The sequence below is a fragment of the Hoplias malabaricus genome, chromosome Y, assembly GCF_029633855.1.
Source record: "Hoplias malabaricus isolate fHopMal1 chromosome Y, fHopMal1.hap1, whole genome shotgun sequence".
Classification (NCBI taxonomy): Eukaryota; Metazoa; Chordata; class Actinopteri; order Characiformes; family Erythrinidae; genus Hoplias; species Hoplias malabaricus.
Genome location: NC_089820.1, coordinates 1,054,122 through 1,077,856, shown reverse-complemented (window position 1 = coordinate 1,077,856; position 23,735 = coordinate 1,054,122). Strand labels below are relative to the sequence as shown.

General features: G+C 38.0%; 1 protein-coding gene across 3 annotated transcripts in view; it reads right to left on the bottom strand.

Moving 5' to 3' along the window:
- The window catches only part of LOC136678201 (PHD finger protein 21A-like), a 55,840-nt gene extending 32,761 nt beyond the window's left edge, over positions 1-23,079 (bottom strand). For 2 of the 3 annotated variants that reach the window (XM_066656149.1, XM_066656151.1), the window contains exons 1-6: positions 22,691-23,079; positions 22,194-22,339; positions 11,209-11,272; positions 5,031-5,123; positions 2,720-2,752; positions 2,549-2,614 (exon numbers count right to left, since the gene is read on the bottom strand). In XM_066656149.1, coding sequence (XP_066512246.1) covers positions 2,549-2,614; positions 2,720-2,752; positions 5,031-5,123; positions 11,209-11,238 — 222 coding nt within the window. In that variant the 5' untranslated portion in view covers positions 11,239-11,272; positions 22,194-22,339; positions 22,691-23,079. The remainder of the gene's footprint in view (positions 1-2,548; positions 2,615-2,719; positions 2,753-5,030; positions 5,124-11,208; positions 11,273-22,193; positions 22,340-22,690) is intronic. The other variant, XM_066656150.1, reaches the window with a different exon arrangement.
- Positions 23,080-23,735: the final 656 nt, after the last annotated feature.

Here is a 23,735-nt window from a genome sequence, read left to right as displayed (position 1 = left end):
TTTATTATTTATTTTTAAGCATTGTAACATTTTTCAGAGAATAGTTTTGGAATGCTCTTTTTGGGCTGTGTGTCCTTGGCATTTCATGTAACCACAAGATCATGTTCAATGCAAAATTTTGTAATTAAATGTAATGTTAAGAATATATTCAAATGATAGTTTATTGCAGATTTATTCCTCCCAGGACAAGGACTTCAAGTTACTGTGTGTGGGAAATAGTGTTTTTTATTTTATTTTTTGCAATAATTACTACAATGTAATTATAATCATACACAGGATAAGATGTAAAATATCCTATGCCATTTGAGCTTCACATAGGGCGAACCACACTCTCTTCGTACCTGCAGCCACAAAATTGTTCCTTCGCCTTAGTGTTGCTAAGGTTGCCCTGTGGCTGTTTATGATGCGGTCAGCAACCAGCTACCCCTTAACAACTACGGTTACTCATTGAGCCCAGTACATGAGTATCCAAACAACCCACTGCATCACTAGCTCTTCACAGGGGTCATCAGGTAGGCACCTCACCTCATCTGTGTTTCACTTAATTAAGCCAACGACACCTCCAGAAGGCTCAATAGTGAAGCCTGGCGTCCCAGACCCAACCCACTTCAAGCCAGCTATACAGTCCTACCTTACCCTTTACCATAAACAACTGTAAATCTACACTGGCCTCTCTGGTGACTAAGGCTGTACCTAGCCCCATTGTCACCGTTAATGCATGCTCATTTCCCCAAGTATTCTGTCATTCATACTAGCACTTCATACCAGTGACAGTGTCCAATATTCGTGTTTAAAACCACTGTCCACCTGTCTTCATACTTTTCTTGGGGCTTTGGCTTGTGTGATGTCAGGTCAGCCCAAGAACCAATCAGAGTTAGCAATACATTTATGTCACTCGCCTCAACAAATACATTGCTTCCAGAGCATAGGTCTCCTCAGTGATGAACCTACTGCAGTTGGACTGTGCTATTACTACAGAAGGGGTTTTACAATATGTGTTGCAGCCCACTAACCTTACAGGAGGCTTTCAAGCTTCTAGAAATGGGTCTTCTGCTGCCTGATACCGATACGTTTCTTTCGGCCAGTCAGTGTTTGGTGTACTGGGGTAGCAAAAAATAGGGGTCCACAGCACAATGTCACAGGAATACAGCGTGCGTTTATTCTCCGTAACCAATGTGTCACCAGCTGCATTCAACTCTCGTCCACTGCTAGAATGTCCAAACCCAGGCTAGCGCCATGGTTTTCCCCTTAATGCACTACTTGATTCAGTTGTTCATATTGCCATGGTGATACCACTGTCAATCACCCTGTCTACCCACCCACTCATCTCAGAGAAGGCAAGGGGACAGTGATTTCTTAAACTTTTAATAACTGTGAAACTTCTTTACTATATACACTGACCAGCCATAACATTAACAGGACTCCTCTTTCTTACACTCACTGTCCATGTTATAAGCTCCACTGACCACTGGTGCAGTTGTATTTCTACATATATATATATATATGACTATACACAGACTTTATTAGACCCCATTTATCCTGTTCTAAAATGGTCAGGCCAGTATTATTTGGGTCCTGGATCATTTCAGGAGCTGCACTGACTTGGTGGTCAGTGTCACTGGTCAGGTGGTGGTATTAAAATGTGTGTTGCAAAGGTATAAGTGGTTCAGACAGGGCAGGGATGCTGAAGTCCTTCCTTGTTGGACAACCTTGTAGATATAAAATTAGAGAAAGTAGCTCATCTCTTGCTGCACAGTTTTTTGCTGGTTGACTATTCTCAGTCCAGTAATGACAGTGAGATGTTTATATAACTCCAGATGCACTGTAAAGTCATCTTAACATTATGGCTGATTAGTGTAAGTACAGATGAAAAATAACATAATTAAAGTTGAGTTTAACACAGATTTTTTTTTCATATTTAAGAATGAGCAGACAGTGGCTTTAAAGCAGGTAGAATGCATGTAGTTTACATGCCGCTTGTTAAAAAATGCCCAAGTTGATTCTAGTTAGGGTAGTGCTTTCATAGTCCTTGATCTTAGTTGTAAAAAGACCATACATTAGGCTACTAATAAGCAAGTCCAGGGAGGAAAAAGCACTGGAAAGCAAATTAATAGCAGTTTAGACAACAAAAATGAATTCCTGTATAACTTTAATGCTGTAACACATTCGGGGGTGGTCAAATAATATCAGTGACTAACTAGCGAACTGCACCTACATGTAACTACTTTCAATGCTACAACTACTATCCAAGTACAAATTAAAATACTATGTTGACTTTACACCTATAACAAGGTACTGGTGTAAATACAGCACTAGTGAATTTGCTCACCAATTCAGTTGTATGTTGATCCCAAAGCCATGAGTAGATGAGGAAAAAACTGTTAAAAATTTACTATTAGTACATATAAATTAATTCTTACACCGAAAAGTTTATTAAGAACTTTAAAAACAGGTCAAGTCCCTATGTGACCAAAGTTGATTGTCTTCTTTCTCATTCAGTTTCTACTCTCCTTCTCTCTAATCCTGACTTTCCATGTCTGTCTCTTACCTGTCGCTCACTCAGCGCTGTGATCTTGGCCTGGAGGTCATGCAGCTGCAGTTTCAACTCTGCATTCTACACAAAGACACATACACAAGGCATTGCTAACATTCCCTTGGAGCCTGTATGTTTCTGTAATTGCACATAATTACTAATTTAGCTTGTTGATATGTTTCCTACCTGTGGATCTTGCTTCATCTGAGCAACCAGCTTCTACAGAGAAAAAGAGAGTTACATGTAAGTTTGTGTGTGTGTGTGTGTGTGTGTGTGTGAGAGAGAGAGAGAGAGAGAGAGAGAGAGAGAGAGAGAGAGTGTGTAGAAAGATCACTTAGTCTCTTCTCAACAGACACTCTGTCCAAAAATTAGTCTCTAATACTTTCAGTGCATTAAATTGTCTTCACCTGCACAATTCTGCCAGTTGCATTCCGATTGGCTAATCTGTACATCACTGTATACACACTTCCATGTATTGTTTTGTACTGGCTCTGGTACTGATCCAATGTAAAAAAAACTGCCAAATCATGCCAAAATAGTAGACTTGTAATTGGTCATTTTGCATGTCAGTCAATCTCTATTTCCTGCAGTAGTAGATGGTTCTTGGCCACATTATTTGCAAAAGGTACCAGACTCAAGACTGATCTCTTAACTCAGTGTGTCCCAATTTTTTTCTGCAGTGCCCCCCTTTTGTAAGAACTTTTTTGTAAGAATTTTCACGCCCTGCTCATCCTCCCCCACCCCCACTCCGAAAAACAGTGCTAACCATGCTCAAACATGCCTCATTCATTTGCCTTGCTGCACCCCCTTGCAAAAGTTCTACACTCCACCTAGTGAGCTCACCCCCCATTTTGGTAACCACTGACTTAAAACTCATAAAATAAGAATGTCATGAAAAGTTCAGTCTTGTTCATAATTTACTTCTAATTTGTAAACTGTCATATATTTTTTATTCATTACACATAAAGTGACATATTTCAGGTTTACAGCTGGCTTACAGCTTATGAAACCCAGAAATCCAGAATCTCATATTATTACAAGAGTTTGGGTAAACTTCTATTCAAACAGAATAAATACCATAAATCTCTCAGTCTAGTTCAACACACTCACACACAGTTGTCCAGACTGTCACTGCTATAAAGGCAGGCTGTTTTCTGAATGCAGTGTCAAATCATATAAGTGGAAAGCTGATTGAAAGGGGAAAACGTGGTGGGAAACGTTGCACGAGCATCAGGGATGACTGCAGCCTTGAAAGGATTGTCAAGAAAAGTTGATTCAAAAACTTGAGAGAGCTTCACAAGTGGACTGAGACTTGTGTCAGTGACTCAAGAGCCACCACACATCAATGTCTCCAGAAAAGGGGCTACATCTGCTACATTCCTAACATTAAGCCACTTCTGAAACAGAGGACTGGACTGTTGCTTAGAGGTTCAAAATCTCAGATGAAAGTAAATGTTGCATTTCTTTTAGAAATCAAGTCCTAGAGTCTGGAGAAAGAGTGGCAAGGTGACTTAGAATCCAAGGTGTCTGAAGTCCAGTGTGAAGTTTCCACAGGGTGTGATGGTTTGTGGTGCTATGTCATCTGCTGGTGTTGGTCCACTGCGTTTTATAAAATCCAGAGTTAATACAGCTCTTGACCAGGAGATCTTAGAGCACTTCTTGTCCCCCTCTGCTGACAAGCTTTATGGAGAGGCAGATTTCATTTTCCAACAGAACTTTATATCTGCCCATAGTGCCTCTGTGGAAGCAAAAGTGCTGCTGACTATATTACTGTGCTTGATTGGCCCACCAACTCTGTGGACCTAAACCACATAGTGAACTGAGCCAATAAAACACCTGGCCCAACAATACAAATGAGCTGAAGGCCACAATCAAAGCAACCTGGTCTTCAGCATCACTTCAGCTAAGTTGATTACCTCTATGCTGTGCCACAATGATGCTGTAATTAAACCAAGCACTAGTGTTTAAATTAATCTACTTGTCAGAAGTAGGACATTTCTATTTTGTACAACCTTTTCTTTTTGATCTAATGAATAATAATAATATAAACAATCTAATAAATAATAATAATTTTGTATTAAATTATAAAGAAAACCCACTTTCACAGTATTCTAATATTTTGTGATGCACCTGTATTTGGACGTCCAAAAAAGCAAAAATAATGCACTAGTGGCTGTTCATACAATGACCTCTAGAGGCTGACTGCGGTACAGCAGCCAGCTGTAAACCAGACTTACAGGGGGATCAGAGTTAAAAATATAAAGGCATATATTTTGGGGTAGTTCCCCCTGTCTACCACATTTTAGGCAGCAGTTTATGATGCAATGTTTTTATAATAACTTGTATTTTATTAAAATTTACTACAAACTCATATTAAATTCTAAAATGTGAAATCGGCATCATAATGTTTTTTTTATTACTTGTATATATTTTTAATTAGGACCTAAAGATCACTATATAATTTCATGTATGAGCTGAAATTGTGTGTAAAAATTACTTGATGGATCTGTATCTCCACTTTAAGAGCCTCCTGAAGACTCTGTAGCTCCATCATCAAGCCCTTCTGCCCAAATCCCACGCCTCCCTCAGCCTGAGAAGCAGAGAGGGAGAGGGGGGGAGAGAGAGAGAGAGAGAGAGAGAGAGAGAGAGAGAGAGAGAGAGAGAATTATTGATTCTTCAGACTAACAAAGGTTAATAAACACTCTTCACTGGGAATTCTTTGTAATGCTGATGGATGTAAACAATGCTTATTTGGCTATGACTTCAGTAGAGGATGAAGATACTTCTGTGTACTGATTCACTCAAAACTGCTCACATCAAATCCTGCCTGCACCAGTGATCCAACTCAACAGCTCTTCGTCTCTGTAACGTGTGTGCACACACATATGCACACAGATATAAATGCAAGCACAAAATTTCACTATCTCAGTCCTTTTTCAGATGTCAAAGAGGAAAAACTATATATGTTAAATGAAATAGTTGGAGAGTTGTAGCACATATGACTAGGCTGCAATCGTCTCGTTTAAAGATTTGGACACTTTTGTTAAACATTTTGTTTTAATTTGCCTTCATAAAAAGATTAAAATGTGCTAATATCATACGTTAAACATTAATACAGCAGCAAACAACAAATTTTAATGTAAAGGTAGAGAGGAGTGAAGGTGTCCTGGGCAGAAAATGAGATCTCACAACTTATGTGTTGTTCTCAGCCCCTTGTTTTCATAGCTGTTCCTGCTGTGAGTGCATGTTAGCCCCACTCTGTGGAAATGATGGCTCTCCCCAAACTTTGTTTTGCCCTCACCAGTGGCCACCCACAAAGCTTTGTGTATGTAAGATGGAAGTACGCAGAAGCAAACATCCAGGAGAAAAAGTGACGATCCAAATAGAACTAGATCTCTGCAGAAGTATAAACCACTTAATTCAGAAATGAGAGAAAATAATTTTGGTGAGTGTGTGTAGTGGGAGAGTTGAGTATGTATGGAGTCCCAAAAGAGTAAAAAATATACCTACACCTTAACTCCCTCATGTCACTGAACATCTACCTTTTCGTCTATAGAACATGTTCATAACGTGTAAGGAATCGACATAAACACGCATGATTTAACTACTGACCTAACGTGTTGCCTCCATGTCCTGTGCTCCTCACTTTATTTTTTCTTTTAAAAAGCACCATGGAAGCAGTAACTATAAACGCTTATGTGAAATGTTAATATTCAAACAACGCTGCAGTACTTTTGTACAGTCAAGTTATCATTAAACAGCAATTTCACCAGTGTTAAATCAGCACTATTTATGTTAACAAAAAGAGTGTTAAAAAATGTTACATTTTAACTCTTAATTTAATTTAAAACTGACTATAACGATTTAACACTGGTGAATTCACTGTGAAAGTTAATACATTTCTTTCCTTCAGCTGTGAAGTTCACACACACACTCATTAACCACAATTTACTATAAACAACAATGCAGTGTTTTTATTAACTGTAAACTAATATAACATTTTTTAAACCTAAAGCAGGTTTGTAAGCAAAGTAACTTTTTTTATTGTCATGTTTGTATAATAGTTTATACCAATAAATAACGTTTCAATTCATAAATGCAGTGTTATTTTTTGTGTATATAACATTTTTCCCTAAAATAAATTAGTTGGCAAATTACCTTTTGAAAAGCTTCTGTGTAAAAGTATTATTTAAATTAAGCTGTGACTTACTCATTTTGTTGAATGAATGTATTTACTCTATAGAACTGCTCTGAACACAGGGCCTGGGATGTTATCAGCTACTTAAAGTGGGGATCAGGTGTAAAAAGACCACTAAGCCTTTACAATGGGAAGGTGTTACTGGAACATAATACTAAATAGCAAATATTGCATAAAGAAATAGTTTGTCCATAAGCCATTATAATTTAAATGAGAATTCACATAGAGAATGTTCCTTTTTTTATAAACACTTCAGAATTTTAGTGTAATGAATGATGTGTACACACTTAAAAATGATGGTTTTATAGGAGTTCTTTATTACAGGAAACGGTGCAATATAGAATCCTGAACACTTGAAGAATCTTTTGCATGGTTAAAGGGTTCTTTGCATCATGAAGGGTTTCTTCAGATTGATGGAGAATGTGCTACAGGTGGTGTCCACTCATTGTCCACTCTGTGAGACACTCCTACATCTTTCGTACACCTTGTAGATGTAGGGTCAGAGACAGTAGCTCATCTGTCAGTGTGTGTTGGTCGTCCTCTAGTCCTTCATCAGTGACACAGGATGCTGTCGGCTGGATGTTTTTGGTCGGTGGACTGTTCTCAGTCCAGACACTGAGGGGTTTAAAAACTCCAGCAGCACTGCTGTGTCTGATCCACTCTACACCAGCACAACACACACTAACACACCACCACCACGTCAGTGTCACTGCAGCGCTGAGAATGATCCACCACCCAGATCATACCTGTTCGGTGGGGGTCCTGAGCGCTGAGGAACAGGGGGGAAGGGGGCTAACAAAGTATGCAGAGCAACAGATGGACAGTTTGTAATTGTAGTTGAAGCTGAGAGAATGGACAGTGAGTGTAGAGAGAGGTGGTCATAATGTTATGGCTGACCAGTGTATGTGTATGTGTGATTGTGGGGTGGGGTCGTGTGTGTCTGTGGGGTGGGGCGGTGTGTGTTTGTGTGTGTGTGTGTGTGTGTGTTTGTGTGTGTGTGTGGGTGTGTGTGTGAGAGTGACAGTGAGAAAGAAGAGGGGCCGTGTGTGTGTTCTGTGTCTGTGAGACTCAGTGGAGGTTAGATTGTGACTGTGACATCATCGATGGCAGTTAAGATTTGAATCAGTACTTTCTGGCCATTCATTTCAAAGGGAGTTCTTTATTTTTAAACACAAATTTATTAAAAATGACAAATCCAATCAACTCCAGTAATACATAGCACACCTCTCAGAGCCATGGGTTTCGAAAAGCAGTTTGAATGGAGTCTGTACATTAAGTGCTTTGGGCTGTATTAATTGCAGAACCTGGAGAATAATAACAACTAGATTTGCATTTCCTGAAGGAAATACATAGTGCTTGAAAAGAGCTGGAAATGTGCATGTGTGTGTGAGAGAAAGAGAGAGCAGGTATGATTTGGGCACTGTGGATGATGGTGGTGTGTTAGTGTGTGTTGTGTTGGTATGGATCAGACACAGCAGTGCACCTGGAGTTTTTAAACCTCTCAGTGTCACTGCTGGACTGAGAATAGTCCACTCACTGTCCACTCTGTGAGACACTCCTGCCTTGTTGGTCCTCCATGTAGATGTGAAGTTAGAGACAGTATATGGAGAGAGATTCGTCTCAAAATACTTTACAAATGCATAAATGTTAATCCAAAAATTCACAAATATGTTTCACTATTCACAAACGAATACACCCCAATCTGTGAATCACAGTCTGCAATTTGCACAAATGCAGTTACTTAGTACATTGCATAGACTTGTAAAGTCGAAGTCTCTAATTTAAATGTATTTATAAACTGTTGAATCTGCGTTTGTGGATCAAGTCACTCACGTGTTTTCCGTGACGTGCATTTGTTCATTTCCTCTCGCAGGTTTTTGGATTTGGAGACTTTCCTTTCACATTTTACCCGCTCCAAATACAAATGCAGCCTGATCCACAAATGTGGCAACACTAGTCTGCAGCGAAATTAGGGAAGTTCCGCTGGACTTTATCGTCGTTAAATTTATGGCACCTTCAAAAGTGTTCCACAGTGATTCCCGCTCCTAACTGTCTGTGATATGAAGCTGAATTCAGTGACTTCGATTGCTTTTTGTTCGAACGTCCACATTAAATGTTGCACTAATTCGTCTCTATTTAAGTTGGCCGCACACGTCCACACGCGAGAGGAAATGAACAAATACACGTCACGGAAAACATGTGAGTGACTTGATCCACAAATAGAGATTCAACAATTTACAAATAAATTTTAAATTTGAGACTTCGACTTTACAAATATATGCAATGTAAATTTAAAAAAATTATTTATTTTCACATAAAATTGTGATATATGTATTCATTATCCGTATCGCTTATCCAATTCAGCGTCACGGTGGGTCCAGAGCCTACCTGGAATCATTGGGCACAAGGCAGGAATACACCCTGGAGGGGGCGCCAGTCCTTCACAGGGCAACACACACACACACACTCACTCACACACACCTACGGTCACTTTTGAGTCGCCAATCAACCTACCAACGTGTGTTTTTGGACTGTGGGAGGATACCGGAGCACCTGGAGGAAACCCACGCGGACACTGGGAGAACACACAGTCACCCTGAGCGGGAATCGAACCCACAACCTCCGGGCACCTCCAGAGCTGTGTGACTGCGACACTAACCTGCTGCACAGATTGAGATGTATTCATTTGTGAACTGTGAATATATATATATATATATATGTATAATATAATGTAAAATAAATATATATATGTAACTTGTGTTTAATTTGTGGAATAACATTTATGCATTAGTAAAGTATTTTGAGACTAATCTCTCTGCATACAGTAGTTCATCTCTCACTGTACAGTGTGTGTTGGTCGTCCTCTAGTCCTTCATCAGTGGACACAGGATCCTGTCGGCTGGATGTTTTTGGTTGGTGGACTACTCTCAGTCCAGCAGTGAAACAGAGGTTTAAAAAATGCAGCCGCACTGCTGTGTCTGATCCACTCGTACCAGCACAACACACACTAACACACCACCACCACGTCAGTGTCACTACAACACTGAGAATGATCCCCCACTCAAATCATACCGGCTCTGTGGGGGTCCTGACCATTGAACAACAAGTGGAAAGGGGGCTAACAAAGTAGGCAGAGAAACAGATGGGCTACAGTTTGTAATTGCAGAACTACAAACTTCTTCTGTCTGGTCAGTGAAGCTGAGAGAATGGACAGAGAGATGGTCATAATTTTATGGCTGACCAGTGTGTGTGTGTGTGTGTGTGTGTGTGTGTGTGTGTGCTCATTTAAATTATTTCTTATGTCCAATTGAAAATTTATAATAAAAAAAAACAACAAATCTGAAATCCTTGGAAAATATGTGTTTTTTAAAATAATCTTCTCACAGTGCATTGCACTTTGAAGCTACTATTAATACAATAAAGTCACAAAAAAAGAAGTAAAAATCCCTTGGGTCTATCAAGTCAAAACTGCACTAATTTAGCAAATTGTGAGACTCACCTATAAAGTTCCAAAAACCCAATTTTGCAAAAAAATTGCATCTTTTTGTAAATAAAGCTTGGAGAAGAATTCCAGAAATACACATACACTGTGGGGGAACACCGTTTTTTGGTGATCTCCAATTCGGGAGAAATTACAGAAAGTGCTACAAAACAAAAAAACTTGAGTTACAAATGAGTTTCTGTGGTAATTCAAACTAAGTGAGAAAAACTTACAGACACTTTAAATTTCCTCTCAAACACACTGTTGGAATTTGAACAACCAGAAAGAAATGCTCTTAGCCACAAAGGTCGACGTTCCCTTTAAATTACCACAGAAACTCATTTGTTGTTTAGTTTTTTAGTTTTGTAGCACTTTTGGTAATTTCTCCCGAATTTGGAGACATTTCCACCTTGAGTGACCTGGAACAGCAAAAATAAGTCAATATTACCACCTATGGAGCAGTCAAAAGCAATATCCTCTTTTTCAGTTCATGCTTTCGACGTTTGGGGTTCTCTCCCTTGTCTTAAAACACTCCAGATGCAAGCAGAGATAGAGAGAAAGCCTAGCATACTGGACTGAGCTAGTCTTTTCACACATTTACAGGCACTGGGGATTCATAAACACATCAGACTGATTTCCAGCATGCAAAGAGACAAAAGAACATGCAAATGGTGAGGAAACTTCTGAATTTAAAAAAAAGTGTTTTTGATTGCAATCATAAACTACGCTTTTGAGCTATGGATACTTACAGACAAATTAAACTTCAGCCATGTACAAACAAAAGTAATTTTTACCCTTAAACATATCATTACACTTCAAAAGACCCTGAGTTTCTGAACATAAACCAGAGAACAGGGTTTGCCCACAACTGTAGATGTCTCCTTTAAGTGTTAACAAGAAGATATAAATATAATGGACAAATGTTAAATGTTTGCGATCTTTCTAAAGTACAAATTATACAAATTTCATAAAAGTAGACAGAAGTTTGTTCCATACCTTCACAGCGTCTGCTGTCTTGAACACCATCCAAATGGCAGTGTGGGGGGAAAGGTGTCTGGAACTGAAAGAAAACAGGTCAGGTCAGACAAATAGTCACACCCATAACTAAATTCAAAACTTTACAATGACCCATTGGGTTCATGTAACGTTTATTAGTACACACTGAAACTTTTATAGTTAAATAAGGGAAGAATAGAGTTATTAGAGTTACCCTCACCCCCACACAAATTTGGCATAACAAAAATATACAGTTTTATATTCATTTTTTCTAATTCTTAATGGTTAACTTATGTTTATTTTGTAATTTTTGAAAATAAAAAAAAACTGATTCATTACCCATAATTATATTTTCCATTTTTGCATCCCATGCAATTAAAGGAATACTATGTAAAAATGAGCTTTTTTGGCTTCTGCGCTCCCCCTACCGGTTGTCTATTGTAATTCATGTTCATAGTAATGTCTGAAATTAAATGTCTCTCTCTCTCTCTCACACAGACACTTCTCTCTCATTGGTCTGGGTAACTGTAGGGCTGAACACAAATGTCTATGTGAGACTGACGACTTTCCCAAGGTAATTCATCTGCAAATTTGCTTTGCATTTTGGCTTGCAAAGTAGGCCAGTTGTTTGCCTCTCTTTTAAGCCCATCCACAATATCTCCATATTGGTCAATGGCAGATATTGTTTGCTTATAATGCTTTGAGTAACAGAGCATTTCAAGAAACCAAGGTTAGATTGTAACTGCCTTTCAAGTGTACTAGTTTAGTACAAAATGTATTAGTTCCACTATGGAACTAATATGACAGCTAATTTTAATTGTTTACTATTAATGAACTTAGTACAAAACACTTTCTTTTGTTTTATTTATACCCGGACTGCCACACTCAGATGGGCTGCTTGCAAAGATGCTCAGCGCAATCACAACTACAGTCTCTGACCAATCACAAACCAGCATTGTATTCATAGCTGCAGCCACAATTACGTAAGACGGTACACAGTCTCACTACACAATCATTTCATTTCCACAAGATGAAAACATTTTAAAGAAGAATGGGTTTTTGACATTTTCACTGTAAATAAACAAAAAACAAAACCCTCTTGTTTGTAAAAATGTTTCAACCATTTTTTTTATGATGTAGTGTCAAATTCTAAACACTGAACTTGTAGACTTTACACCAAAACATAATCTATACTTACCCTAATAATTATCTAATATCTAGAATAGCCTATTAACTATAATAACTATTATCCTGTCAACATTAAAACATCAGACAACACAGACAAACACAGGCTGTCAATTATAATCTTATTATTTGAATATTTATTATTTTAATGTTTCTGGCCTTCAAAGAATGGGCAAGATGCTAATTCCTGACACTAATTCCAGACACATTTTCAAGGTTGTTTGGCACTCTGTTAGAATAAACTGCTTATTTGTCTTTAATGAAAATGTAGGTGTGCAAAGCTATAGACATAACACTGAACATGTTTTTATTCTCCCACTTTTATTCTGTTACTTACTCTGAGCTGCTATGGTAACATTTTTGTGTGTACAGGATGAGAACATCTGGACTGTGCTCATGCATAGAGTTTTATAGCACAAACAACAGACTTGTCAAATATGACTCAGTTTTCAACTAACAATTTGGTTAAATTCAAATATACAGTGGAAACTCACAAGGCCTTACATGATACAAATACTGCAGTAATGGTGTAGTGTTTTATTTTTCATTAGTTCTGTCCACCAAGTTTGTATTATTATAAAATGGTAAGAATTCTTAGGCACCTTGTGATTTGACACAATTTTGATTCAGGGTGCCACAATGTGTAAAACTGATGTATCCTTTTTTTATATACTTCATAGGCATCTTATACAGGTGTTTTATCTTGACCTGGTTAAATGAAATTCATAATAACACAGAGCAGCACAACCCTTTCTAAAAACTACACCTTTTGAAATGTATGTCTGCAAACACAGGCATTCATGGTTGTTTATTCTCTACGTTATACACAAAGGCCTCTGCTGAAGAAAATCCAGAGTGCAACACACCCGGGAGCTTAAATAGAAAAACCAATAACAGAAAACCTAGATCTGTGACAAAAACACAGAAATACACTATATGTACCATGTTAATTCATTCATTCATTTTCTGTAACTGCCTGTCCAACTGAGTTTTCTATTGTTATATCACATGGGGTCTGAGAGTAATCTAGTCTATAGAAATTGTGTTGAGTTATTTGTGAAACAAACAGTTTATAATATTTCCAGATAGAACTGCAAAACTTCTCAAATTTGAATATATTTTCAACACAAACATCATCTTAAATTGTACCCGAAAGCTGCTTTCTGCATTATCCTCATATATATTTTTTATTATTATTAACTATGAGCATACTGTGTTCATGTCTACTAGTTCTGATTGTTTCTTCTGACCCCACAGTCTTTGTTAAATAAGAAATAAAAAAGGCCCAAAATGTTCACAAAATCATGATGCTTCAAAGCATTCTAGTTTCCACGAGAGTTTTTGCAGATAATGAGAAATGTTTGGAATCTAAATACTGTCCAGTAGTATCAGTCAAACGGCATATGTCAACTGAGCCTTCATCTGAATACAAGCATAGTTAACTTTTTCTACTGAACCACTGCATTGTACAAAGATGACCTAAAACTGGCGTAGACGGTTGTGACGGTTGGTATCAGAGGTCATATTTGCTGAAGCTGTAACTCAAAACAGCAGTAACTCAAAATACATATCACTTGCTCTACAGAAGCACTGGTAAGGAGTTTTCATCCTCTATAAACATAAAGAGAAAAGTTGGCACAGCAGGCATTCTAACCATGATTGTTTGTGCTTCTGGCTGAGCAAGAAAAAGGAGGAAAAAAAGAGCTTAGTGCAGCAAAATTCCAGGCTTCTAAGAAGCTATGAGGCCACTCTGCATTTCAACCTTCTTACAGCATTGGGATGTGGTATAAATTTCAGTACAGATTGTAGCTTATTTTGCTATGTATATGATTCCCATCCAATAAACTTTTTGTAAAATTCAGCAAATGTTTTTCACCATCTCAAGGTTGTTTCCCACCCCCACACCGGACATCGTACAGTATCAAAAGTGTGTATTTTGGCTTTGGGATTGTGCATCTGTACAGTCCCATGCCTGTGTACGTATGTGTTACTGAACGACAGTTACTGATACTGAATTAATTAGGTATTCGTTCACATTTCCAAGCAGTTAATAGTTAAACCAAAAACTACACTAATACACTAATTATACTGTAAACTAACAAAACGCAAAGATGACAGTGGACATTGGAGTTGCTGTTTTGTCTGACATGTTCCCTTCAGCAGTTCTTTAACATAAAAAAATAAAATAAAATACTTGACAGTTGTCATAGCAGACTCTGCTCTTCAAATTAAATTTTGAGCATTTAAACTATCCGTCAGTGACAGGCGCACTGTGTTACTCACTATGTCTTTCTGAAGTGAACAGGAGACAAATATAAAACAAGCTCATATAAACAGCCTTTTACACAGAAAAAAACAACATTTATTCTGCCTCAGTCAACACAGGCTGTATCACTGTGTATGGACCTCAGATCAGTGTCTGTTAAAGGAAAATAAACAGGAATGTTAAATAAAATGTGATATTTTAGACAGAAAAATTGTTAATTCATTTATACATACTTCATTATCTGTATCTAGTTCAGGGTCAAGGTGGGTACCCAGAATTACTGGGCACACCCTGGATGCCACGCCAGTCCATCACATGGCCAATCCACCTAAAAATGTGTGCTTGGACTAGTGATGCATGATATATCGGCGGCTGATATATTATTTGCCGATAGGTGGATTTTTTAGTTATTGTTATCAGTCCGATATTATTATTGAAATTTTAGCCGATATTACAACGGATAACTTGCCACATTTTTGTGCTTGTTAATACGCACTGAGAGCCTGTAAGTACATCTGCTGTGTGGACGTTTTTCACAGTTTCTGGGATTAAATTTCTCTGTGGTGAAAACAAATTTACAATATCAGCTACGTTCAGTATATGCACACACTGATAGCGGTGTGAAGAAAAAAGAAACAAAAAAAATACAGAAGTTTAAATGACAGAAATATGCTCTCAACCACCACAGTGCAGGAGCCCTTCATTTATAAAACACATAAAAACAGATATACAGTCATTCAGGGCCTGAATTTAATACTGAAACATGATGATATACAATTACAAACACTCGCTCAAACACTCTCTCCCTCGAGTGCTTGGAGCTGCTTTATACCACTCTCTCCCTCGCTCTCCAGCAGTAAATCTTTGATAAAAATATAAATGAACTACAACTAATAAACGTAAAATTAAAAAAGTACAGAAATGTACAAATACTGAGGAAAATGCTTTTCTTATGATAACCTATAGTAAAATCTATTTGTTTTGCTTTAATCCAATGTGAATTTGCTTTAATTATACAAAGATAAAATTATTGGTAATTAATATCAGTATCGGCTACTTCAAGGTGCTAATTATAGGCTATCGCATCGGCCCAAGAAATTCAAAACTGTTGCATCCCTAGTTTGGGCTGTGGGAGAAAACCGGACCACTCTGAGGGAGAACACACCAAACTCCTCACAATCACCCGGACTGGGGCTTAAACTCACAATCCCAGGAGCCTGGAGCTGTGGGACAGTGACACTACTGCAAAATTACTTTGCAGGCACATTAGAACATTTCAATATTACATTATTATAATACAGGTTTTTAAAACAGTAAAAAACATTGAGATAGTCTAAGCAACAACACTGCAGTCAAAAATGCCCAGTGCACAGAGCTGTCACTCAAAAACTCATTAACCAGTTGGAACGCCATTTGTGATATGTTTGTGCTGTTCGGAAAAGTTAGGGAGCTTGCACAACTGTTAGTAAGCACAAAAGAGGGACTTGGCTAATTGTGTTGCAAAGTTTTACCTTTCATATTTGAAATGAAATGTTTTGTGTGTTGTTCTGACTCCATAAAATATCAACAGTCATCTTCCAGAGTCATATGCAATGCCTTTAATAAAATTAGGATACTGAACATCATAAGCAGCAGTATAAAACGTATTATAACTTCAGCAAAGTTGCTACTAGCTGTTGCACAGCCCAATTCCAAGTAAATAAATATATAGCCTAGGTTTACTAAATAGCAATTTTATATATGGAGAATTTGTATAAAGCATCATAAAATATTGGATATTCCCTACTAACAATATGACAAGAGAAACTGCATGCTTGTCATATAAGCTTGTTTTGTTAGGATTTACAAATTGATGAATTGAAGTCTCAAATTAAAAAGGGAGCTATTATGAAACACTCACTTTTTAGGTGCTGGAACACATATTTGGGAACAAGGAACAACTATCAACCCACAAACTGAATAATATGCAAGATAGAAATAAATCAAAGCTGATCTGATTCAGCCCCATTACTTGTGTCAAGTGTAGCCTCCTTACAAATATACCACCCTATCAGCTGAGCTTCTCCAATAACAGCACAGGTCCCACATCCCTGTGAGCAAAAGTGGGGTTAAATTGTATGCAACACACATGTCCGAAGCAGATAAATAAGAAAATCAAACAAAAACAAGGGCAGACAAATGAGTGAGATATGCAAACATAGTGAAAAGTGGAGAAGAAAGTGTACCAAGCTAAAACTGCAGATTCGTTTTGGCTGACCAATTTCACTGTACTTTGCAAATATGAAACAATCCAGAATTTGATGTATACAACCCCCATTAAAAAAGTGTGTGTGTGTGTGTGTGTGTGTGTGTGTGTGTGGGGTGGGGTGGGGGGGGCTTATAGAAGACTCAGTTTACACTGTTTTGAAACAGTCCACTATACACAGTTAAATAAAAAAATTTAAAAAGGTGCATCCACCAAAGGCTCAGAAAAGGCAGCACTGGAAAACTATGTTAAATGTGTGTGACCTTCAAGTCCTCAGGTGACACTGCTCAAGAACCTGTCATGCTACTGTAATAAATATAGTATAAATGGGCCACGGAATACTTCAGAAAACTACAGTTACTTATCAAAGTCAGATTCTGCATTAATTAATGCAAGCTGAAACTCAACTGCACAAAGAGTAAGCCATACATCAAATCTGTACAAAAATGCTGACCAGTTCTCTGGACCAATGCTCGTCTCAGATGGTCTGAAAGACAGTGGAAACGTGTGATGGGGTCAAATGAGTTCACATTTCAGCTTGTTTTCATGAAGAACAGGCCCTGATTTCTCTGAGCCAAAAGGGACCATCCAGACTGTTATCAACAAAAGGTGCAAACCCAACATCTGTCATTGTATGTGCAAATTGGGGATTCCATCATCAATAGTACACAATGTCATTTAAAAGTTAAGAGAAACCTTTATAGAGTAATATCTATATGCAAGGGACAATGCCCAAAACAGGCTGGCTGTGGTCTTCGGGCCCTCTGGTGGCACAGTATTAAAAACAGACATGATTCTGTAGTAGAAATCAATGCATGGGCTAAGAAATACAGTGGAACCTCTACCTATGAACTTGATCCGTTCCGTGACCCGGTTCGTAAGTGGAAAAGTTTCTCGAGTCAATTTTCGCCATTTAAAATAATGGAAAAGCAATTAATGCGTTCCAGCCCCTCCTTTTTTCACTTTTTGCACTGATATGTTTACAACACTCTCAGATTAGTAAAAAAAACACATGTAGCGTTACTAAAAATAAAAGAGAAATACAGTGGTAACAGTAATAAAAAAGAAATAATAAAGTTGTATCTGGTTACACATCGCTACCTTGAAGACGTGACGACTGGCTGGAGGAGTAACACAGGCACTGGCTGTATGATGGGAGGTGGGGGGGGTGGAATAACGGAGAGTAGGCGGTGAATGTGGGGAGACGAAGCGTAGATACGGCTTAACTTAGCACGAATTTCGATGTCTGCTATTTACACTAATGCTAAATTGCTAAAACTACAATGTGCTAATCTTAAAAGCTCACTCAAGTCTGGGCACTGGGAGACTCGCCTATTGGGGTCAGTGGCCATTTCCAGCCGCCGGCTCGGAGGAGGCTCGGGTTCGTTTCTAGAGTCATGGTTCGTTGGTGGAGGCAAAAAATATTCAAATAGCTGGTTCGTATCTTGGAAAGTTCGTTAGTATAGCCGTTCATTGTTAGAGGTTCCACTGTACTGCCAAAAAACATGTTTTGTTTGCGCACAGTTCAAAAGCCAGCATCTATGATGGTATGGGGTGCATTAGTGGACATGGCATGGGGGACCTGCACATCTGCAAAGGCATAATTAATGCTGAACAGGTTTTGGAGCAACATGCTGCCAGCCAAGCCTTGTCTTTTTCAGGGAAGGCTTTATTTATTAGGGCTGCCCCGAATACCATTTGTAGGGTTTTGGTGCATTGGACGTAAAATTCAGCAAATTGTCTAATATTCACAGTGGAAAGGGGTGGGGGTTAGCTAATGCGCATGCTAACTCAGTGTGTACACAAGTTAACCAGAGCTTTTTGGAGGTGCTTTAATTCAAGGCATTAAGCTGACAAATTGAACTGTAATTTCGCCATGCTTCGTTGTAAGTGGGCTGTTGTAGAGTGTTAGGTTTTTTTAGGCTTCATTCAGGACATTTATATTAAGGCTGAAAACGCGTGGCGTGCTGGAGGACTAGAGTGATTTTTATTTTACTGTAGGGCTGGGTAAAGTGGAAAGTTGCCTTTATCGATAGACACATTTATAAAAAAAAACAAAAAAAAAAAAAAAAACACCCTAAATATCAGAGTCTCAAAATTCTCAAAAATCTGAATCTTAAAACCTAATAGTTATCCAACAAAACAAATATCTGAACAATCGAATATTTGGGGCCAGCATTATTGCTTATATTAGCAAGACAGTCCCAATCCACATTCTACATGGATAAACTAGTTCAGACCGACTGAGAACACTGGGGCATCGTGAATTGAAAAACGCTATAACTGAGACCCAAACTTTTGCACAGCTGAAATCCTACTACAAGCAAGAATGGGGAAACATTTGAAAAACATTTTTTAAAAGTGATTTTAAAAGAAGGCATGATGCCACACTGTGGTAATTATACCACTGTTCGAAATTGTTTGAAACGTGTTGCAGGCCTCAAATATAAAACGGGCAGATATTTTTCCAAAAACAATACATTTCTCAGTTTCAACATTTGAAATTGTATCTTCATAATATTTTCAATTATATATAGGGTTTAAATTTGCACATCATTTTTTCAGTCTGTCTACTTTTAATATGTTGAAAGCATTTTATCCTAAACATGTTTTCATTTACAAAATGCAATATAGCTGGTCAGTAAAAACATAGCAATTCTTTGTAATTTTCTCAATTAAAAAGTTTGAGAGAATGAACAAATCACACTTGATTTTTTTTAAAATTGCATTTGCTTTTTAAATACTAGTTTTTCTAGAAATGTGGCTTGTCCAATCACACACTCGTCTCTGCAGAAATCTTACATGTAAAGACTCAAAAATATATTTTTATTTTTACATATTTCCACATATATTATCACAATGGAAAACATGAGCAATATTATTGTCATTGTTGTTTAGGCTATTACATTTTTCATCCTTCCTGAAAAATGACAGCTTTAGATTCACCGATAACATAGTGAACGTGCCACAATTTCCTTCAGGATCTACAGAGCTACATTTCAGTTGTCACTGACTTAAAATATTTTTATTTCTTTAAAGTCTTGATAGGTGCAACAAATCCTAATTGTGTTTTAAACATTTTTTTACGAAAAGTATATCTCAACTATCAGTCAGTGTTCAGTGTTTCCTTCCTCTGTGTATTTGTGTTTGTAAATGTTGCATGTGCTGCCTTCTGTCTCTGTTCTAGCAGGACAAACAGCACTCCAACAAACTTGCTATAACCTATTCATCTCTGTGAGAGAGCTGAAAATGTGCACGCACACACGGAAAGAGAAAGCAAGACAGAAATTCCCAGGCAACATGAATTTTCTACAAACGTGCTGACATAACTGTGATCCAAGGCCTGTAAGGACATTAACCACAGAAATTTACGCAAAACCCAGTATTTATAAAGCAAAATACAGTGTATTACTTTACAATTTTTTTTTTTTACAATTTGCTTCCTTATATTATTAATAATTTTTGGTCTCTCAAGCACATAGCTGGCCATGCATTGCACTATGGCACCCCAGATTCATATTAAATAGTTTGAGCATTGTTTCAGCAATGTGATGCTGCTGACAGATATAAATACATGCAAGGATGATTGGTCAAATTTAATATTTTACTGATTTTCTTAGTCAAAGGTCACTGAATACTTTACCATAATACATGCTTATGTAATTAACAAAACATGACATTTGACTAAGGGTGAATATGCTTACAAATGTATATACAGGAATAATACTCTAAACTGAAAATATATTTCCCCAATTCACCGCCATCCTGTACATTTTAGGATATATTTAATTATTTTGCCATTTGTTATTAATCATTCAATACATTAGTTACTATATATTTGTCTGAAAAGTTACAATATGTTCCATCAAAGTCACTCAGATCTGCTGATCTGCTCTTCTGGTACTGCCTAAATCTAGGTTGAAACATAGCTGAGGTCTGGCTTTTGAAATCATCGACCCTAAACTATGAATAGAGTTGCCACTGCATGTTAGGCAGGCCCCCACATTGTCTGTTTTGTAATCCCACCTTAAATCTTACTGTTTCATGTTTTATTCTGTATGAAATTTGCTAATATGTTTGGGGTTTGTTTGTTTATGCTATGCTATTTATGCTGGGAATGTTGTGTTTAACATGCGCTGACTTGTGGCTTTTGCTATATTCACTGGAGAGCACTTTGGTCAATATTGGTGCTTTTTTTAAAAATGACAGTGACAGCCACTTATTTGTATGAAAAATGTATGAGTCCACTTTGATACAGTCTAAATCATCAAGCAACAAACACTGTACTTCAAACAGTCAAAATACAGCCTTATAAACAAGCACAACAATAAACGTGTGGAGCTATTTTTTCAGGAACCCAGGAATAAATGAGCCTGAAATTCGACTCTTATGCAGAGTTTATTTCGTAGCTGTAGATCTACGAAAAAAAGAGAAAGGAATGACAAACAGTCGAATCAAAATGACTAACCCTCCACTAACAAATCTCATCGACAACGCGATGGAACAAACCCCCGTTCACCCGTATTCCGGCAGTCCCGCCTTTGCTACGCTCTGATTGGTCAGCGGCATATCCTCACACGCCTTCCGCCTTGTGGGCACGGGATACCAACCAATCAACACAGCTCTTCATCTCCTACAAAGCTTGAGGATTTATTCAGTTTTTATTTATCACAGCCTACAAGACGGTAGTCCGTACAGAGTCCTACTATTTACTTTTTTCTTTTATTTATCGGTTAAGAAAACAAATAATATTTTGAATTAAAGCTGTATGATGTGATGCCACTTCTCATTTAAAGATACAGATGTCATATAAACATCATAATAGGATCCATTTTTAAGTGTCTACACCAGACTTTAACTGATAATTAACACGGACAAATGTATGAAGGCCTGAGTATTTCTCTTCACACACATGTATGTATATTATATCTAGTGTTATGTATAAACTGGGGGCGCTTCAAGTCAATTCCATCGCGGGGAGGCGTGGTTTATCAGAAAACGGGTGGGAAGCAAAATTAAAAATAAATAAGTAAAGTAAATAAATAAATAAATAACGCGTGCCAGCGCATTGCAAACCGGAAATACAGCTCCCACCTCCGATCACTTTACGCTAAAAGCTCCAACAAATCCGACATCTCAACCAGGCCTTTCAGCATTATCACTCCGTTAAGTCACCTCCTTCTACTTCTGACGAGCTTTTAAAAAAAGGGCAACGTAAAAAAAAATACCCAGCCGTTTTCTTGGCTACCAAGTTGTCCCACGATAAATTCGTGAAGCTGTGAAACTTACGGGTCTTCGACGGCCTGTTACACCATTCACAGCACATCAGCTCGACCAGAGAAATAAAGATATTCAGTCACGACGAGAAGAGTCTGCTGCTGAGTTCTCATGGAGCATCCTCGACGTGAACCTCGGTCTGAGGGGTCGCACGTACGCTAATAAAAATAACGGATACACAAATAAGTGAAAACCATTTTTTTTGTTGTTTTGGGTGTTATTCTACGTTCAGCTTTTGTCTAAGGTAAATGGGCTTTTACGTTGGGGAAAAAAAAGCCAGCATCAAGTTCTTCACCCCTCTCCAAATGAGCTCTCGCCCCAACTCCGGGAATAAGCAGAAACGAACAAAACACACACACACACACACACACACACACACAAGAGGGCTGCTTCGATTCAGCTCTCCGTAACAGTGACAGATCTTACATATACGAGACTTCCTGAAAAAAACGAATAACGCCAAGCATAAAAGTTGCTGTTATAATGAAGAAATGTCGAGGTGGACTTACCCGCGTACTCACTTCCAGCAAAGCAGCCAAACCTCGTTCTCCTCACACAAGAATTATTTAAATAAATATGTACTATCAACCCTCAATATATCTCTAAACCGAATCCTGCCCCGGCTTGTGATTTATTCCGTTTGCCTCGTCGGCGTTTCCATAGCGACCTGTGCCGTATCTCCTATGTAACGAGTTGGATTTTATTTTTCGTTTTTACAAAAAATACGTATAAAAAGAAAAAACTGAGCTACAAAACAAGAACTCTTCTTCTATCTCATTCAGCCCGGCCTGTGCACACCACGTATCAATGCGCGTTCGAAGCGAGAGAGAATGGGACAGTTAAAGTGTGGCGTGTAAAACACAAACAAAAGGATAAGCACGACTTGGATTCATTCTTTCATACGAATATCTAGTTTCTAACGCTTATCGCTGAAAAATCTGACCAAACCGCTCGTGCCGCAAGGAAAAGTCGAGTTTGAAGAGAAGGGACTACTTTACGCGACGGTGCAGCGAATTTATTTCACTTTGCCTAAGGAACGGGGGGTGGTGCGGCCCCCCATTGCCTAGGGAAAAGGACCCGGATGGAAACTGAAATTGGTGGGAGAATCGAGGCACCTGCACGCAGAGCATTTCGGGTAATCACACTTCTGCAACTTTTTTTTTCTCTAGGTTTGTTCACTTAAGTTCCATTTTCTTTCTTAGTGCTTTTTATAGCAGGCGTTATGTCAAAGCAGCTTTACATAAAGCAGACTACAGAGCCCTAATGAGCACACCAAGGACAAGCATGAAACACTGAGGAAGAAACACTGAATGTAACCAGAGACCAAAATTGCTACCTCTACAGGAGACCCTGATCTCTGACTGCACACTTAAAGTAGATGATTAATGAAATAAAGAATTGTCCTACATGGTATTTTTAAAGAAAATAATTCAATATTTAAATATATTAAAGTTTTCAAATATAAAATTTAAACAGATTCAATTCATCAGTAAAAAAAAAAATCAGATTAATTATGAAATGTGAAGAAAATTAAATTTGAAACATTTTGGGAGT